At 39.6% G+C, this 14,146-nt stretch overlaps 1 protein-coding gene across 1 annotated transcript in view; it reads right to left on the minus strand.

Moving 5' to 3' along the window:
* Window positions 1-463: 463 nt before the first annotated feature.
* Window positions 464-14,146, minus strand: part of LOC111237534 (trichohyalin-like) — a 14,484-nt gene continuing 801 nt past the window's right edge. Inside the window, exons 2-5 of the mRNA XM_022766660.1 lie at window positions 11,437-11,488; window positions 11,122-11,168; window positions 1,024-1,548; window positions 464-489 (exon numbers count right to left, since the gene is read on the minus strand). Of these exons, the coding sequence (XP_022622381.1) occupies window positions 464-489; window positions 1,024-1,548; window positions 11,122-11,168; window positions 11,437-11,488 (650 nt within the window). The remainder of the gene's footprint in view (window positions 490-1,023; window positions 1,549-11,121; window positions 11,169-11,436; window positions 11,489-14,146) is intronic.

The raw sequence follows: 14,146 nt of genomic DNA on the forward strand, positions 1-14,146 counted from the left end.
TATGAATGTCAACATTTGTATTTTAATCATATGAGATATTTCCACACAAATGGAAAATGAAACCTCAGTTGGGTTATTACATTTAGTTTTTAGTATAGGCAGCTTGGGACTATTGTAATAAAGCTGCTGCTAATGTTCATCTTTCAGGTCTTTTTCCTCCAGAGGTCAGTTTGAGTGGAGGAAGCACAGCGGACCTCAGATCAGTGAAAGTCAGAACCACATGGACCTCAGGATCCGCATCCAGGAGAACCCACAGACTGAAGTACCTTCAAACAATGGTAATTAAAAAAAAATCAAATATAAATGAAATCAATGTAAACTGATGAAAGAGTTTTATTATTCACAAAGGAAAGGTTATCTCTCTCCTATACTTCCGGTTTAAAGAGTCAGTTCACACAAAACACTGTCCAAGTGATACAAAAATATTCTGCACTGGGTGACGATTGGCCGATCTGACTATGGTTTAGGTCGCGCAACCCCAGTACAAATCTGCAAGAATGATTTAAGTTGTAAAACTAAATTGTGTTACACTTTCATACAAATAACAGTAAATTTGAAACATGTAATGTAATTCATGACCAGCAACTCTACAGTTTCACTTACTGCTGCTGCTTTCAACAACATGCTTGTGTTTACATGTCCTCATATGTCTTACGCTGTTTGAATAATGACCGGATGGCTTGCCACAAAAACTGCAACTGAACGGTTTCTCTTTTGTATGGATTCTCGTGTGCTGCGTTAACCTCGACTGTATTTTAAATCTTTTCCCACAAAAATCACAACAAAATGGTGTCTCTCCAGTATGGACTTTCATGTGCACTGTAAGAGTGCCCTTTAATTTAAATCTTTTCCCACAAACATTGCAACCAAATGGTGTCTCTCCTGTATGAAGTTTTATGTGCCTATTAAGATTCCTCTTCACATTAAATCTCTTCCCACAAATACTGCAACCAAATGGTTTCTCTCCTGTATCAAGTTTTGTGTGCACTGTAAGAGTGCCCTTTAATTTAAATCTTTTCCCACAAGCACTGCAACCAAATGGTTTCTCTCCTGTATGGATGTTCGTTTGCCACCTAAGATTCGTCTGTCCCTTAAATCTTGCTTTGGTTTCCTTCCAATCAATGTCACTGTCTTCAGTCTCGGAAGACTCTGAGACCTTTTCATCTGTGTCTGGTTGAAGATGACAATGTGGATCTACGTTCCTGTCTGGTTTATATTTTCCACAGTCCTCTCCATCAGCCTCTGTTTCCATCTGCTGAGCTGAGCTGTTCGACGGAGGCTCTGCCTCTCTGATCTCTTCAGTTCGGCTTCGATGAGGCTGTGAAGACTGAGGTTTCTCCTCATCATCTTCATTCTTCACATGGACAGGAGTGAGTGGGACCTTGGCATCATCAACTTCCTCCAACCTTTGAAGCTGTTCTCCCTCCTGACTGGTCCAGAGTTCCTCCTGTTCCTCTTTAAGACGTGGGTTCTCTGGTTCCTCCTGATCCAGACGAGGGCTCAACTCAAGGGGAACCTCTTCTTTAATCACGAACAGATACTGAAGATCTGCAGGGAACAATGAAACACACACATTATGGACAATTTATATTAACTGTGTTTCAAACGTATGAACTTTCCCCAGGAACCAGGAACCTTTGGAGGAACTATGCGCGTTTTGACCACAAGAACCACAGTCTAAATTTAGCTCCGGGGTAATTGATCTACCCCCAAAAAGGTTCCTGGTCAGGGGGTTGTACTTTCCAAGGGTTCAGTACCTTTACTTGGGTGAACTGACCATTTAAAGTTATAATAAATAACTTTTCCACATTAAAATGTCTCAAGATGACTATACCTGTGTTATATATGTTTTGAGTTGTGATGTTAAATTATCCCCAATATTTCCAGCAATTCTCAAACCTCTGTTCCTGAGTGAATTCGTCCTCTTGCAGCGCGAAGCTGTGGCTTGGCTGTTTGATCACGCGCAGAATTCATGTTGTTTTCCCCACGTGTTGCTGCTCTCATGGTTATGTTGCAATGCCAGATTACGGTTAGACACAGGTGTTTTTATGTTCAGGTGTTGATCATGTCTTCAGCAATACAGACTTTTGGCTTTTAACAAAGGAAAATTGAAATAGCAAGTTTTTCAGGAATGGAGTTTTGCAGAGATGCTTTAAATTCAGGATTTAACAACTAGTCCAAGCTTATTGGCAGAAACATGTAGGACAGAACGCAGCACGTTCTACTCAATTGTAGATAATAACAATAGTCATTGGATACTGTTGATACTGCTCTAATAATGATGATGGAGAATGATTGTGAACACGTTAATTTTTCTCCTTTTTGTAAAACTTGCTTTTAGTGAGCTGGAATAAACAACATAACTCCTGTTCAATAGTTTCAAATCAAAATACTCCGTCATGCACAATTTTTCAGCATCTATAGTGGAAATAATTGATTTCTGGCTTTTTGTTCAGGTGTGAAGTGCAGCAGGAGACTCGCCATGGATGAAGAGGAAATGACGATGAAGTATGACAAGAATCTGGATATGAAATAACAGAACTCCATCAAAGGTTCCTACTTAACTTTTGTTGTCATTATTATTTGTCCACAGTATACTGGGGGTGGTCTTGATTCAGAAAATCTCAAGAATTCGATTCAAAATTGATTCTCGATTCAAAATGATTTCTCAATTCAATAATTTATACATTGAGTCCAGTGTTTTTCCTCGCAGAGGGTCAGTTAGAAAGCAGAGGAAGGCACAGGCGGACCTCAGATCAGTGAAACTAGACACGCACATGGACCTCAGGATCGATTCCAGGAGAACCTCAGACTGAAGTACCTTCAAAAAAGGTAATTAAAAAAGTGAATTAAATACATGTAAAGGGGAACTGGGACAAATGTTTTATTATTCACAACAGGAAAGGTCATCTCTGTCCTTTAAACGCACAGTAAATTGTAACTTCTGCCTCAATGAAATAGTGTGGGCTCATGGGAAGTTTTTGTCTCGCATCAAACCGTCATCTTCTCCGCCAGTTTTTGATTCTTTCAGTTCCCGTTTCGTGCTGGAAATGCAAACAGACTGGTCATTAGAACTGTAAAAAACAATTAATAAATAGTTTCACATTCAATTTTGAGCTTCTGGCAGGCAACCACAGCGCCGACCCATGCATATAGGGGATGTGCCTATCATTGACAGGCGACCAAATGACAACAGCTTTACAATTAGTAAATCATGTATTTGTCTTTGTTTGAAATTGCTGAAATATTGGGGATAATTTAACATCACAACCTCAAAACATATATAACACAGGTATAGTCAATCTTGAGACATTTTAATGTGGAAAGGTTATTTAATTATAACTTTAAATGGTCCAGGTTTCACCCAAGGTAAAGGACTGAACCCTTGGAAAGTACAACCCCCTGAACCAGAACCTTTTTTGGGGGTGATCAATTACCCCGGAGCTAAATTTAGAACACTGTGGTTTCTTTGGTCAGCAAACGCGCATAGCTTCCTCCAAAGGGTTCCTGGTTCCTGGGAAAGGTTCATACGTTTGAACAACACAGTTAATATAAATTGTCCATAATGTGTGTGTTTCATTTGTTCCCTGCAAGGATCTTCAGTAATCTGTTTCGTGAATTAAAGAAGAGGTTCCCCTTGAGTTGAGCCCTCGTCTGGATCAGGAGGAACCAGAGAACGCACGTCTTAAAAGAGGAAACAGGAGGAAACTCTGGACCAGTCAGGAGGGAGAACAGCTTCAAAGTGGAGGAAGTTGATGGATGCAAGGTCCCCTTTCACTTCTGTCCATTGAAGAATGAAGATGATGAGGAAACTTCAGTCTTCACAGCCTCATCGAAGCCGAAACCTGAGAGATCAAGAGAGGCAGAACTCGTTCGAACAGCTCAGCTCAGCAGATGGAAACAGAGCTGATGGAGAGGAACTGTGGAAAATATAAAAACCCAGACAGGAACGTAGATCCACATTGTCCATCTTCAACCTAGACACAGTGAAAGGTCTCAGAGTCTTCGAAGACTGAAGACAGTGACATTGATTGGAAGGAAACCAAAGCAAGATTTTAAGGGACAGACGAATCTTAGGTGGCAAACGACAATCCATACAGGAGAGAAACCATTTGTTTCTGATTTTTGGGAAGAATTCTACACACAGGATCATGATCAACGGACGTGAAGTCCATACAGGAGAGAAACCATTTGGTTGCAGTATTTTGTGGGAAGAGATTTAATGTGAAGAGGAATCTTAATAGGCACATAAAACTTCCATACAGGAGAGAACACCATTTTGGTTGCAAATGTTTGTGGGAAAAGATTTAAATTAAAGGGCACTCTTACAGTGCAACCACAAACTCATACAGGAGAGAAACCATTTGGTTGCAGTGCTTGTTGGGAAAAGATTTAATTAAAGGGCACTCTTACAGTGCACATGAAAGTTCATACAGGAGAGAAACCATTTGGTTGCAGTGTTTGTGGGAAAGATTTAAATTAAAGGGCAACTCTTAACAGTGGCAACATGAAAGTCCATGAATCTGGGAGAGACACACCAATTTTGTTGTGATTTTTTTGTGGGAAAAGATTTAAAATACAGTCGAGGTTAACGCAGCACACGAGAATCCATAACAAAAAGAGAAACGTTCAGTTGCAGTTTTTTTGGCAAGCCATACCGTCATTATTCCAAACAGCGTAAAGACAATATGAGGACATGTAACACAAGATGTTGTTGAAGCAGCAGGCAGTAGTGAAACTGTAGAGTTGCTGGTCATAAATTACATTACATGTTTCAAATTTACTGTTATTTGTAATGAACAGTGTAACACAATTTAGTTTTACAACTTAATCATTCTTGCAGATTTGTACTGGGGTTGCGGCGCTGACCTAAACACCATAAGTCAGGATCGGCCCAATCGTCACCAGTGCAGAAATTTTTGTATCACTTGGACAAAAATGTTTGTGTGAACTGACTCTTTAACCGGAAAGTATAGGAGAGAGATAAACCTTTCCCTTTGTGATAAGTAAAACTCTTTCATCAGTTTAACATTGATTTCCATTTATCATTTGATTTCTTTTTAATTACCATTGTTGAAGGTAACTTCAGTCTGGTGGTTCTTCCTGGATGCGGGATCCTGAGGTCCATGTGGTTCTGACTTTCACTGATCTGAGGTCCGCTGTGCTTTCCTCCACTCAAACTGAACCTCTGGAGGAAAAAGACCTGAAAAGATGAACATTAGGCAGCAGCTTTATTACAATAGTCCCAAGCTGGCCTATACTAACAAACTAAAATGTAATAACCCAACTGAGGTTATTTCATTTTCATTTGTGTGGAAATATCTCATATGATTAAAATACAAATGTTGCATTCATGATTCAAAACTGTGGTTTTACCAAAATTCTAATTGAGATGATGAAATTGACAAATAATTTTCAGTATAAAATTGACATGATAATGAAAGTGAATAAGAAATTAGCTTTTTTATTTACATTGACAAGCTAAGTTAAACTGGACTCCCTGCAAATTAAAATGGTGTCCTGATTCTGGTGAACATTTTCATTACAACATTAAGTTAAAACGTCAGGATCAAGGAAACTATGATTTCTGTTTTAACTTTAGCAGCTGTAATATCGATTAATAACATCAATGTGAGTGGGCTGTAGTCCTTTTGGTTTCAAATCAGTCAGCTTTATACAGTAAAAAATTGTTTCTGATAATATTTGGTCAAGAAACATTAATTTAAATCAGCATTGAATACTTTTCTACACAATAAATTACACAGCATTACACCTGCAATAATACAGTTTTAAAGGGTGAAATTAAAGAAGGAAAGTAGAGTTTATTTTCCCTAGACACACTCATATACTCTGTATAAATGTAGAAGAAATAAATAAGACAAAAAAGCCCAAGTAAGAAACCTTGATGGAGTCCTTTTATTCATATCCAGATCCCCGTCATCCAAATCCAAGTCCGAGTCTTCCTCTTCATCATGGCGGAGTCTCTCTGTTGCGTTCACACTGCCAAACAGGCAAAGAAATCCAAATTATTTCCCACTTCATATGCTGAAAATGTGTGTGACTGAGTGTTTTATTTGAAAATTCTGATTTTGAATCCTGAACTAGAAGCATATCTACAAAACTCTCTCCTCAAATATGCTAATCAATTTTCCCCTATGCTAATGCTAAGTCTGTAACGTCAGTCAAGATTGTTTGAACACCTGAACACAACACGTGTCTAACCGAAATTCGGCATGCAACATAACCAAGCAGTGACGATCGTTTACAGAAAGCTTTTAATATGAAAGAAAAAGAAATGTTAACGGTTAGCAGCAGGTTCTCGGTTTCCACTCGATGACTTTTAAAACACGTACCGGAAACGGAATAAGGGGCAGCGCCGCGAGGAACAGCAAAGTCGAGTAAGATTGTTCCACACACGCGGCGGATTGAAGCCGAGACTTGCAGTAAAATGTCTAAGTCCCGAGGTTCCTGAGAAAGGATTTGTTACTGAGAAGACTCGGCCGCCTCCCAGGAAATCTTAGCGGCGTGGACGGAACTCGTAGGCCGGGTATGGGCGAGGAGGGAGGCGTCGGGCTTCAAGAGAGGAGAATCGACCGGCAGAGGAGAACTTTACTGAAGTTCTCCTGCAGCCTCGGGTCAACTCCCACAGAGTTGGTCATTCCGTTTAGGCGTGAAAATGTTGAGATGATGCATGAACACAAAGTTTGCCTCTGTTTTCTTGAGTGAATCGTCCTCTGTCAGCGCGAAAGCTGTGGCGGGCTAGTTGAGGTTCACTCGCCAGATGTTCGAATGGTCTGTTTTCCACTTATAGATGCTGAACCAATGTGCGTGACTGAGTATTTTATTTTTGAAACTATTGAACAGAATGTATGTTGTTTATTCCAGCTCACTAAAGCCAATTTTCAAAAAAATTAAACGTTAACGTGTCACAATCATTTTCCATCATCATTATTAGAAGCAGTATCAACAGTATCAATACTATTGTTATTATCTACAATAGTAGAACGTGGCTGGTTCTGTTCCTACATGTTCTGCCAAAGCTTGACTAGTTGTTAAATCCTGGAATTAGAAGCATCTCTGCAAAACTCCATCTGAAAACTTGCTATTTCAATTTTCCCTTTGTTAAGCTAAAGTCTGTAATGTGCTGAAGACATGATACAACACCTGAACATAAAACACCTGTGTCTAACCGTACATCTGGCATGCAACATAACCAGAGAGCAGCAACACGTGGGGAAAACAACCATGAATCTGCGGTGATCAACAGCCCGCCACAGCTTCGCGCTGCAGAGGACGATTCACTCAGAAACAGAGGAAACTTTTGTGGTTCATGGATTTCAACATTTCACGCCTAAAACGGAATGACCAACCGGTTTTGTGGAGTATTGACCCGAGGCTGCAGGAAGACCTCCAGTAGTCCTCCCTCTGCCGGTCCGATTCTCCTCTCTGAAGCCCGACGCCTCCTCCTCGTACCGGCTACGAGTCCGTCCACGGCCGCTAAGATTTCCTGGGAGGCGGCGGCGAGTCTCTCAGTAACAAATCCTCTCAGAACCTCGGACTTAGACATTTACTGCAAGTTCTCGCTTCAATCCGCCGCGTGTCGTGGCAATCTTACTCCGACTGCTGTTCCTCGCGGGCGCTGCCCCTTTCCGGTTCCGGTACGTGTTTTTAAAGTCATCCGAGTGGAAACGCGAGACCTGCGCTAACGTTACATTTTCTTTTTCTTTCATATTAAAAAGCTTCTGTAAACGATCGTCACTGTTGGTTATGTTGCATGCCGAATTTCCGGTTAGACACCAGTGTTGTTGTTAGGTGTTCAACAATCTCTGATCTGACGTACAGACTTTAGCAATTAGCATAGGGAAAATTGATTAGCATATTTTTGAGGAAGAGAGTTTTGTAGATATGCTTCTAGTTCAGGATCCAAAATTCAGAATTTTTCAAATAAAACACTCAGTCACACACACATTTTTCAAGCAATATGAAGTGGAAATAATTGATTTTCTGCCTTTTGGTCAGGTGTGAAGCGCAACAGGAGACTCCGCCATGATGAAGAGGAAGACTCGGACTTGGATTTGGATGACGGGGATCTGGATATGAATAACAGGACTCCATCAAGGTTTCTACTTGGCTTTTTGTTCATTTATTATTTCTTTCTACATTTATACAGAGTATATGGAAGTGTGTCTTAGGGAAAATAAACTCTACTTTCTTCTTATTTCACCCTTTTAAAACTGTATTATTGCAGGTGTAATGCTGTGTATTTATGTGTGTAGAAAAAGTAATCAATGCTGATTTAAAATTAATGTTCTGACCAAATATTATCAGAACACATTTTAACTGTATAAAGCTGACTGGATTTGAAACCAAAAGGACTACAGCCCACTCACATTGATGTAATTAAGTCGATATTACAGCTGCTAAAGTTAAAAACAGAAATCATAGTTTCCTGTCCTGACGTTAACTAATGTTGTAATGAAAATGTTCACCAGAATCAGGACACCATTAATTCAGGAGTCCATTTAACTTTAGCTTGTCCAATGTAAATAAAAAGCTAATTTCATATTCACTTTCATTATCATGTCAATTTTTACTGAAATTATTTGTCAATTTCATCATTTCAATTAGAATTTTGGTAAAAACCACATTTTGAAATATGAATGTCAACATTTGTATTTTAATCATATGAAGATATTCCACACAATGGAAAATGAAACCTCAGTTGGGTTATTACATTTAGTTTTTAGTATAGGCAGCTTGGGACTATTGTAATAAAGCTGCTGCTAATGTTTCATCTTTTCAGGTCTTTTTCCCTCCAGAGGTCAGTTTGAGTGGAGGAAGCACAGCGGACCTCAGATCAGTGAAAGTCAGAACCACATGGACCTCAGGATCCGCATCCAGGAGAACCCACAGACTGAAGTACCTTCAAACAATGGTAATTAAAAAAAAAATCAAATATAAATGAAATCAATGTAAACTGATGAAAGAGTTTTATTATTCACAAAGGAAAGGTTATCTCTCTGCCTATTACTTTCGGTTTAAAGAGTCAGTTCACACAAAACATTTGTCCAAGTGATACAAAAATTATTCTTGCACTGGGTGGACGATTGGCCGATGCTGACTATGGTTTAGGTGCGCACCAAGTACAAATCTGCCAAGAATGACTTAAGTTGTAAAACTAAATTTGTGTACACTTTCATACAAATAACAGTAATTTGAAACATGTAATGTAATTTCAATGAGAAGCAACTCTACAGTTTCACTTACTGCTGCTGTTTTCAACAACATGCTTGTGTTTACATGTCCTCATATGTCTTTACCGCTGTTTGAATATGACCGAGATGGCTTGCCACAAAAAACTGCAACTGAACGGTTTCTCTTTTGTATGGACTTCTCGTGTGCTGCGTTAACCTCGACTGTATTTTAATCTTTTCCACAAAAATCACAACAAAATGGTGTCCTCTCCAGTATGGAACTTTCTGTGCACTGTAAGAGTGCCCTTAATTTAAATCTTTCCCACAAACACTGCAACCAAATGGTTTTCTCTCCTGTATGAACTTTCATGTGCAACTTGTAAGAGTGCCCTTAATTTAAATCTTTTCCACAAGCACTGCAACCAAATGGTTTCTCTCCTGTATATGAAGTTTTTGTGTGCACTGTAAGAGTGCCCCTTTAATTTAAATCTTTTCCCACAAACATTGCAAACCAAAGGTGTCTCTCCTGTATTGAAGTTTTATGTGCCTATTAAGATTCCTCTTCACATTAAATCTCTTCCCACAAATACTGCAACCAAATGGTTTTCTCTCCTGTATGGACTTTCACGTCCGTTGTGACATGAATCCTGTTGGTAGAATCTCCCCCAAAACATCAGAAACAAATGGTTTCTCTCCTGTATGGATGTTCGTCGTTTGCCACCTAAGATTCGTCTGTCCCTTAAATCTTGCTTTGGTTTCCTTCCAATCAATGTCACTGTCTTCAGTCTCGGAAGACTCTGAGACCTTTTCATCTGTGTCTGGTTGAAGATGACCATGTGGAATCTACGTTCCTGTCTGGTTTATATTTTCCACAGTCCTCTCCATCAGCCTCTGTTCCATCTGCTGAGGCTGAGCTGTTCGACGGAGGCTCTGCCTCTCTGATCTCTTCAGTTCGGCTTCGATGAGGCTGTGAAGACTGAGGTTTCTCCTCATCATCTTCATTCTTCACATGGACAGGAGTGAGTGGGACCTTGGCATCATAACTTCCTCCAACCTTTTGAAGCTGTTTCTCCCTCCTGACTGGTCCAGAGTTCCTCCTGTTCCTCTTTAAGAGCGTGGGTTCTCTGGTTCCTCCTGATCCAGACGAGGGCTCAACTCAAGGAAGAACCTCTTCTTTAATCACGAAAAGATACTGAAGATCTGCAGGAAACAATGAACACACACATTATGGACAATATTTAACTGTGTTTCAAACGTATGAACTTTCCCCAGGAACCAGGAACCTTTGGAGGAACTATGCGCGTTTTGACACAAGAACCACAGTCTAAAATTTAGCTCGGGGTAATTGATCTACCCCAAAAAGGTTCCTGGTCAGGGGTTTGTACTTTCCAAGGTTTCAGTACCTTTACTTGGGTGAACTGACATTTAAAGTTATAATAATAACTTTCCACATTAAAATGTCTCAAGATGACTATACCTGTGTTATATATGTTTTGAGTTGTGATGTTAAATTATCCCCAATATTTCCAGCAATTCTCAAACAAAGACAAATACATGATTTTACTATGGTAAAGCTGTGTCATTTGGGTCGCCTGTCAATGATAGCACATCCCTATATGCATGGGTCGGCGCTGTGGTTGCCTGCCAGAAGCTCAAAATTGAATGTGAAACTATTTTATTAATTGTTTTTTACAGTTCTAAATGAACCAGGTCTGTTTGATTTCCAGACGAACGGACACTGAAAGAATTCAAAACTGGGAGAAGATGACGGTGATGGAGACAAAAAACTCCCATGAGCCCACATCTATTTCATTGAGGCAGAAGTTACATACTGTGCGTTTAAGGACAGAGATGACCTTTCCTGTGTGAATAAATAAACATTGTCCCCAGTTCCCTTACATTTATTTTAATTCACTTTTTAAATTACCTTTTTTTGAAGGTACTTCAGTCTGTAGGTTCTCCTGGAATCGGATCCTGAGGTCATGTGGTTTCTGAGTTTTCACTGATCTGAGGTCCGCTGTGCTTCCTCTGCTCTAACTGACCTCTGGAGGAAAAAACACCTGGATCAAATGTATAAATGTATTGAATTGAGAATCATTGAATGAAATCAATTTTGAATCGAATCTTGAGATTTTTGAATCAAGCACCCCCAGTTATACATGTGGACAAAATAATAATGACAACAAAAGTTAAGTAGGAACCTTGATGGAGTTCTGTTATTCATATCCAGATTCTTGTCTACTCATCTTCATTGTCCTCTTCATCATGGCGGAGTCTCCTGCTGCACTTCACACCTGAACAAAAGCAGAAATCAATTATTTCCACTATAGATTGCTGAAAATGTGCTGCGGAGTATTTTTTATTTGAAACTATTGAACAGAGTTATGTTGTTTATTCCAGCTCACTAAAGCAAGTTTTACAAAAAAAAAATTAACGTGTCAAATCATTTCCATCATCATTATTAGAAGCAGTATCAACAGTATCAATACTATTGTTATTATCTACAATAGTAGAACGTGCTGGTTCTGTCCTACATGTTCTGCAAAGCTTGACTAGTTGTTAAATCCTGATTAGAAGCATCTCTGCAAACTCCATCCTGAAACTTGCTATCAATTTTCCTTGTTAAAGCCAAGTCTGTATGTGCTGAAACATGATACAACACCTGAACATAAAACACCTGTGTCTAACGTACATCTGGCATGCAACATAACAGAGCAGCAACACGTGGGGAAAAACAACCATGAATCTGCGGTGATCAACAGCCCGCCACAGCTTCGCGCTGCAGAGGACGATTCACTCAGAACAGAGAACTTTGTGGTTCATGGATTTAAAGTTTACGCCTAAAACGATGACCAACCGGTTTTGTTGAGTATGACCCGAGGCTGCAGGAGAACCTCCAGTAAGTCTCCTCTGCCGGTCGATCTCCTCTCTGAAGCCCGACGCCTCCTCCTCGTACCGGCTACGAGTCCGTCCACGGCCGCTAAGATTTCCTGGGAGGCGGCGGCGAGTCTCTCAGTAACAAATCCTCTCAGAACTCGGACTTAGACATTTTACTGCAAGTCTCGCTTCAATCCGCCGCGTGTTGGACAATCTTACTCGACTGCTGTTCCTCGCAGCGCTGGCCCCTTTCCGGTTGGTACGTGCTTTAATGTCATCGCGATAGAAACCGCGACCCGCGCTAACCTTTACTTTTCATCTTTTCTTTGCGGCAGGTCGCGGTTTCTACTCGGATGACATTTGTGCTCGCACCCAAACCGGAAAGGTTTCATTGGCTGTATTAAAACTGTCCATACAGTACTTCAACCGTAGTTACGTGATGAGGAGAGACGCAGCGGACACAGCGGAGAGTTGGAGTGAAACGTTATTTTTTTTAATAAAAGTGTAACATAAGTTAACTGTAATATTCTTATTAATTCATATTTGTATTTCATTTTATTGTTTAACAGAGTTTAACCTCTGCCTTTCTGTATTTTTGAATATTTTGAAAACCTAATAAAAAGTTAATAACAGTGTCATTCCAACCATAATTCATTCTGCACTGTGATCTGTTGATAAGAAAAAGGCGCCTGAACCACTTGTGATAACCATATTTATGCAGGAGTGATGCAGCCATCATTCTATCAGATCAGCCTTAGACATTTGCCTTATTGCTATAAAAACAGCTGTTTTTATAATATACTTATCTTGAAACTCACTCCACAAATCATCACCTGTATCTGGGTACTTGACAAATATGCAGTCTTTGTAAAACACCATTTTGTTTTATGTAAGTGAAATTAGATATTTGAGAAAAATTAGAGGGTCACTAAATTTTACTATTCTTTTACTTTTTGTTGGAACATTTTTGCTAAACTGTACAGTACCCTATGTTGTGAAAATGTCGTTAATATGTGGTATCAGCAGATTTCAGGCCTAAATCTAGTGACCAATTCTTTAAGATAGATATTAACATATAACCCCGCAGGTGGTACAGTGGTTAGCGCTGTTCTGGGTTCGAGTCCCGACTCTTTCTGTGTGGAGTTTGCATGTTCTCCCCGTGCCTGTGTGGGTTCTCTCCAGGTACTCCAGCTTCCTCCCACAGCTGTGAGTGTGAATTGTTGTCTGTCTCTGTTGTGTTTGCCCTGTGTGGTGACCTGTCCAGGGTGTACCCTGCCTCTCGCCCGAAAAGATGCTGGATAGGCTCCAGCCCCTGCGACCCTACTAGAAGATAAGCGGAAACAATTGGATGGATGGTTAACATAGAATGCTAGATTACTCCATAATCCACGTCAGATCACTTGTAACCCTACTCCTGATACCAAAATACTCAAACACAACACTATGAAAGACTTCCAGAAGTACTCAATAGGATTAGAGCCACATGTGAAAAAAATGTTTTGTTTTTTTTTCTGATTTTGATCTAAAGAATTTTGAGATTAAATTCAGGAGTATGAGGAGTATTATATATATATAAAGCGCAGCTGTTTCATTGTAGCAATAAAGCAAATCTCTATGGCTGATCTGACAGAAAGACGCCTTCACAAGTAGTGCCTTTTTTACTTTATAAACAGATCTTACGGTTCAGAATGAATTCTAGTTGACATTAAACTTAATATTAAAATGTTCAAAAACCATTTAGCTTGAATATCTTTTCCAACCAACATCACAACCAGTTGGTGTCTCTCCTGTAATGTATGTACTGAGCCTGTCTCTGACATCACTGCTGTCTTTACTGAATGTCAGTGAGATCACTGATGATTCTTTTACAAGATTTGAAATTTTAGTTTTTGTAAGCAAGCAACAGTGGAGGAAGAAGTATCTTTATTTTATTAAAAGTAATAGTACAACAATGTAAAAATTATTACAAGTACTACATTTAAATCACAACTAAATGTACAAAATCTTCTCCCCTTGATTGGGAAAGCACTTCAACATCCAGCCATCACCCAAAGTCTCAAAAGCAAATTACAAAC

The sequence above is a fragment of the Seriola dumerili genome, unplaced genomic scaffold, assembly GCF_002260705.1.
Source record: "Seriola dumerili isolate Sdu_G_001 unplaced genomic scaffold, Sdu_1.0 BDQW01000917.1, whole genome shotgun sequence".
NCBI classification, from domain to species: domain Eukaryota; kingdom Metazoa; phylum Chordata; class Actinopteri; order Carangiformes; family Carangidae; genus Seriola; species Seriola dumerili.